The sequence below is a fragment of the Prionailurus bengalensis genome, chromosome E2 (assembly GCF_016509475.1).
Source record: "Prionailurus bengalensis isolate Pbe53 chromosome E2, Fcat_Pben_1.1_paternal_pri, whole genome shotgun sequence".
Taxonomy (NCBI): Eukaryota; Metazoa; Chordata; class Mammalia; order Carnivora; family Felidae; genus Prionailurus; species Prionailurus bengalensis.
The window spans coordinates 3,914,123-3,919,695 of NC_057352.1; the positions used below are offsets into that span (position 1 = coordinate 3,914,123).

At 61.3% G+C, this 5,573-nt stretch overlaps 1 protein-coding gene across 1 annotated transcript; it reads left to right on the forward strand.

Annotated features, from left to right (window-relative positions):
- Positions 1 to 1,298: 1,298 nt before the first annotated feature.
- LOC122494733 (leukocyte immunoglobulin-like receptor subfamily B member 3) lies at positions 1,299 to 5,329 on the forward strand. The gene is made up of 8 exons (XM_043600125.1): positions 1,299 to 1,468; positions 1,628 to 1,663; positions 1,846 to 2,130; positions 2,280 to 2,582; positions 2,807 to 3,103; positions 3,323 to 3,625; positions 3,940 to 3,990; positions 4,897 to 5,329. Exons 1-8 carry the CDS (start codon positions 1,435 to 1,437, stop codon positions 5,031 to 5,033), a joined length of 1,446 nt encoding a protein of 481 aa, XP_043456060.1. The 5' UTR covers positions 1,299 to 1,434; the 3' UTR covers positions 5,034 to 5,329.
- Positions 5,330 to 5,573: the final 244 nt, after the last annotated feature.

Below are 5,573 nucleotides of genomic sequence, written 5' to 3' on the forward strand. Positions count from 1 at the left end.
ACTGTTTGATCCAAACATGAGAGTCAGTTTCAGACACATGCATACGCACATGGGAGAGATGCCCATAGCTAACAGCACAAGATTTCGTCTGTTTGAGCCCACACAGGGCGGGGTTACTCAATCTGGACCAGGGGCACGTATTACAGACTTCCATCCAAAAACATGGGGAAGGGGAGCCTCAGCTTCCAACCTTTGCCTGGAGCCCAGATATTTCCCCTGTGAAAAGACACTGGGGTCCCTCTAGGGTCCACAAGGATGGAAAATCCCTCTCTATGATCCCTCCATGGTCCCAGGCACCAGTGGGAACTCAACTCTGTTCTCTCTTCCCTGCTGCGGTTCCAACTCCATTTTTGGAAATTTCATTTCCCGTTTCTCTGCATTTGTCCGTGGCTGCGTATTTCAGAATTACTGTGAGTGGCAATATTGGGTTTCAGAACAGACCAGGTCTCCAGTGGGTGCATCAACCAAACAGCTGACTGCAGCATCGGACCCCCAGATCCCATCACGTCATCAGGACCCAGCCCAGGCTCATCTTGCCTGGTCTGGAAACTCACAGTGACTCTTCACTCCTGTGCACCTGGCACCAAATCCCCACAACCACCCCGGGGTTTGCAGTTCAAGACAAAATGCATCAGATGAGGAAACTGAGGCTCAGAGAGAGAACATTACCACCCAAGGCCATGTTGACAGTGGATGCTCCGGGAATATTTTGCTGAAGATGTTTTCCTTCAAAATGTAACCTCTACCCCAAATAAATGTCTCCTAAAGTTTACAGGCAGGACCCCAGAATGGCTAAGACAGCTTTGCCCCAGGAATGAGGGGCACTGGGGAGGCGGGAGGGACTCACAGCTGTGTTCCCAGGATGGGGGGTGGACGATGACACAGGAAGATAGAGAAGACCCTGAAGGCTGGGACAGAAAGAAAGCCCCCGGCCCCAGGTGAAGAGAGGGTTTTTGTTTCCTTCCCTGTTTCCCTGTATTTCTCCTCTGTGTGCATGACCCTGGTGACCTTGACCTGAGCCATGCAGAAATGTCACAGCTGTGTCTGCACTGACATGAGGCCACAGAGGAGCCGGAACCCACACCCCCTGCAGCATCTCCGGGGCCTGGGGACCCCATGGGAGGTGAGGACCCCCGGGGATGTGCTGAGAATGAAGGAGAACCCGTAAGGGAGGCTCTGGGAGGGAAGGATGTGCCCTGATCTCCTCACCCGGATGGGACATCTCAGGAAGCCTTGGGTCCACTTGCTGCACCATCATGGACACCAGAGTTGGGCCCCTGGAAACAGGCTGTTCCCCTTCCTGTGGGGCTGCTGACGTGACAACCCCATGACCAGGCAGGCCAGCCCCCAAGTGGCCACACCCTGTGCTTCTGTCTGTCCTCCAAGCACCAAGGTCCCTCCCTCTGCACAGCCGGGGCCAGAGGCAGAGACGCCATGACCCCCATCCTCACGGCCCTGCTCCTCCTCGGTGAGATCTCAGGAGGGGAGAGGATGCCCTAGTCTGGGAGGGACCCACCCCACAACCAGGCCCTGGGCAGTCAAAGACCTCAGGCACAGGAGGGTCATCGGGAGGAGGGGTATTGCTCAGGACTCGGGGCCATCCTCTCACAGGGACTCTCTCTTCCAGGTCTGAGTGTGGAACCCAGGACCCAAGCGCAGGCAGGTGAGTGTGCCCCCAGGTGTCCCATCCCACCTCCTCACTGGGGACGGGGGTCACCCACCAGGCAGCTGGGAATGGAGGACAGCAGTTCTGGGCAGATGGAGAGGGGACGTCTGGGGGTTTGGGGCTGAGCTAAGAACTGAGGGTGGGGAAGGTCTTGTGATACAGCCTCTGTTTCCTTCCAGGGACCCTCCCCACACCCTCCATCTGGGCTGAGCCAGGCTCTGTGGTCCCTTGGGGTAGCGCTGTGAACATCTGGTGTCAGGGGACCCTGGAGGCCCAGAAGCTCCATGTGTATAAAGAGGAAGGCTCAGTGTACCTGGACAGACAGCCCACACTAGAGCCTGGGAACAAGGCCAAGTTCTCCATCACATACATGACAGATGGACATGCAGGACGGTATCACTGTTCCTATCGAAGCCCCACTGGCTTGTCAGAGCGCAGTGACCCCCTGGAGCTGGTGGTGACAGGTGCGAGCCCCCTCAGGGTCCCCGCCCCAGGCTCTGCCCTCAGGGAGGGGGTCTCCTCCCAGCGTGTCTCCCCTCACAATCCAGCCCTGGGGGTGTTGTGGGGGGTGGAATCTGAGCCCCATTTAACACGCCCCCTCCTCCTCTCCTAGGATTCCATAGCAAACCCACTCTCTCAGCCCTGCCCAGACCCGTCACGACCTCAGGAGGGAAGGTGACCCTCCAGTGCACCTCATGGACGGGATTCCATAGGTTCGTCCTGATGAGGGAAGGAGAACCCAGACCTGCCTGGACCCTTGGCTCCCAGCGACACACCAGTGGGCAGTTCCAGGCCCTGTTTCCTGTGGGCCCTGTGACCCCCAGGCTCAGGTGGACCTTCAGATGCTATGGCTATTACAGCAACACCCCCCACATGTGGTCACTCTCCAGTGACCCCCTGGAGCTCCTGGTCTCAGGTGAGGGAAGCTGATTTTTGCTGCATCCGTCTTTTGACCACCAGACAGGTTATGGAGGCTCTGCTCCCAGGGGAGCCCCAGATCAGAGGGTGGGGTGAGGGGGACACGGGAACTCACAGGTCAGAGACACAGAATGTGAGAGACACTGAGACCTGGGGGTCAGGACAGGAGAAGAGAGTTTTGGGGAGAATCTGCTCCTCAATCCACGACTGGTTGTCTCCCAGGTATGTCCAGGAAGCCCTCCCTCCTGACCCAGCAGAGCCCCGTCGTGACCCCTGGACAGAGGCTGACCCTCCAGTGTCGCTCTGACGTCGGCTATGACAGATTTGCTCTGTACAAGGAGGCGGCACGTGACCTTCCCCAGCACCTTAGCCTGCAGCCCCAGGCTGGGCTCTCGGGGGCCGACTTCCCCCTGGGCCCAGTGAGCGGCTCCCACGGGGGCCGGTACACATGCTATGGTGGACACAACCTCTCCTCCGAGTGGTCGGCCCCCAGTGAACCCCTGGACATCCTGGTCACAGGTGAGGGGACACGGGTTCAGTCAGGGCCCCCGACTCTGCACAGGCCCTGCTGGGGGTGTCCCAGGTGGTGGAGGCTGGGATCAGGGGTGTGGGGTCCCCAGGGAGGAAGAGAGACAGAGAGACAGACGGGACAGGGAAGGGGAGAGACTCAGAGGACAGACAGGCAGACTCAGTTCAGAGCAAGGATGGACAGCCCCTCACCTGCCTTCCTCTCTCTAGGACAGCTCTCCTACACACCCTCCCTCTCAGTGCAGCCAGGACCCACGGTGTCCTCAGGAGAGAACGTGACCCTGCTGTGTCAGTCCTGGAGCTTTGTGGACACTTTCCTTCTGTCCAAGGAGGGGGCAGCCGACCCTCCCCTGCGTCTTAGATCAAAGTACCGAGCTGGGCATTACCGGGCCAAATTCTCCATGAGTCCTGTGACCTCAGCCCAGGGGGGGACCTACAGGTGCTACGGCTCATACAGCAACTTCCCCTACCTGTTGTCACACCCCAGTGACCCCCTGGAGCTCCAGGTCTCAGGTGAGGGGCCCCAGCCCTGTCCCCTCTGTGTCCCAATGTTGTCTTCAGGGCCCTGCGCCCAAGAGAGCCCTGGGCTGAGACAGAATGGAAGGGGCTCAGGGGAAGTGTCACCCGAGGGGTCCGCCCCTCAGAGCACAGGAGGGAAACACGCCCCTCCCTCCCTGCCCTTTTCCTTGTCCCCGTCACCACAATTCTCCAGGTGGAGGAGGAGGGCCCTGGGGGCCGCAGGGCACATGAGGGAGAAGACTGTAAGCAGAGACAGGGTCTTGAAGGGAAACTCCAGCCCCCTCCTCTACTACTGTCTTTCCCCCCAGGATCCTCTGGAGAGTCCAGCCCCCCAGCCACAGATCCCAGCTCAACAGCTGGTGAGTCACAGTGGCTTCTGCCCAGGGCTTTCCTTCCCGTGTTTCAGAGATGCCAGGGCGGCCACCAGGCTCCAGGGGCTCTGAGGCCAGGGGGAGGAGGGCTGGGGTGGTCATGGCAGAGGGAGAGGGTGGGGGCCCAGCTGGGGAAGAGGCAGCCCCCTCTGCCCACCCCCCACCCTCCCTGACCCCAGGAGCCTCTGCGGGCAAGTGAAGGTCTCTGTCAGGAGGAGGCGGGTGGGTCCATGGGAGCAGGGGTTGGTTACACCGTCAGTTCAGGCACCTCTGGAGACACTGGCTTGGACACGCCCCTCCCCTGCCTGGGCCTCAGTTTCCCCAGGTGTAAAGGAGAGAGTCGTGGCCCAGATTAGATTTCCCCTCAGTTCTGGCCGTGGCTCCGGCCCCCTCCGGGGGGAGAGGAGGGCTCACAGGGAAGCCCCTCCGGGTCGGGATTCTATGGGGACCTGGCCCTCTGCAGCGGTGAGGATGACCCTGGAGGGGGAGGGGCGGGGGGACAATGGCTGGGGGCCTTCAGGTAGTGAGGGGAATCTGGAAGGACCCTCGGCCCCAGACGAAGACGCTGGGACAGACCCGCCTGCAGATGAGGAGCCCAGAGCCCCAAGCTGGTGCCGGCCTGGGGGGGCAGCATGAGGAGAGCGCAGGGAACCCACAGCCCGGGTTCCAGTCCCAGCCCTGCCGCCTCCACGCTGGGCCACCTGGGACACGTGATCAGCCTCCCTGTGCCTCACTTTCCTGTCTGTGGGGGGGGGGGGGGGGGCGGCAGTCCCCTGCTGCGTGACCCTTGACAGGGTCAGAGGTGAATGCCCAGAGCCCAGCACGTGCCTGGCACACAGCAGGCGCCCAGTTAAATGGCATCACTGGCTCCTTCACGGTGTGGCTCTGCCCAAGGTCCCAACCGGTACCTGTACGTCCTCATCGGGGCCGCGGGGGCCTTCGTCCTGCTGCTCTGCCTCCTCGTCGTCCTCCTCGTCCGTCGCCGGCGTCAGGGCAAAGGCAGGAAGCCGGGTGAGAAGGGACGGGGGTGACCAGCCCCAGGGGGTGGTGCCTCTCCCGCGGGTGGATGGAGAGTGGCTCAGGGCGCCAGCCAGAGGGAAACCAGACGCGGGAAAGGCCAGCGTGGAAAGACACTTCTGCAGAGTCTCACGTCGGAGAGGCTAGAAAGAAAACACCGAAGGTCGGCACCCATGTGCCAGTTGAAGGTGTTTTCTTCTCTTCCGTCTCGGGAGATGTTGAAACACGGGCAATATGTGTGAAGGGTTCCTTTCCTCTGGGATCACGTGGTGGGGGTCGTAACCTCCCAGCCCAGGGGGAGGCTGATTCCCAACTTCCTGCAGGGGCCGCAGACCCAGAGCCCCAGGACAGAGGCCTGCAGGACAGGTAACTCGTGCCCGCAGACCCCCGGGCCCCCACCCGCCTGCCCGTCTATGCCCCCTAACACCCCATCTCCTCCCCAGCTCCGGGCCAGCTGCCGCCACCCAAGAGGAGACCCTCTGTGAGAGGAGTGGGGCCGCCCCGGAGGGTGGAGGCTGGGAGGGGCTGGTGGCTGGGATTGAGGACGGCATTCC

Excerpts from the sequence above, each read along its gene's own strand:
- LOC122494733 (XM_043600125.1), top strand. The coding sequence starts at position 1,435 with ATGACCCCCATCCTCACGGCCCTGCTCCTCCTCG. Across the intron at positions 1,469-1,627 it reads CACGGCCCTGCTCCTCCTCG|GTCTGAGTGTGGAACCCAGG; the intron begins GTGAGATCTCAG and ends TCTCTCTTCCAG. Across the intron at positions 3,626-3,939 it reads CCTGGAGCTCCAGGTCTCAG|GATCCTCTGGAGAGTCCAGC; the intron begins GTGAGGGGCCCC and ends CTTTCCCCCCAG.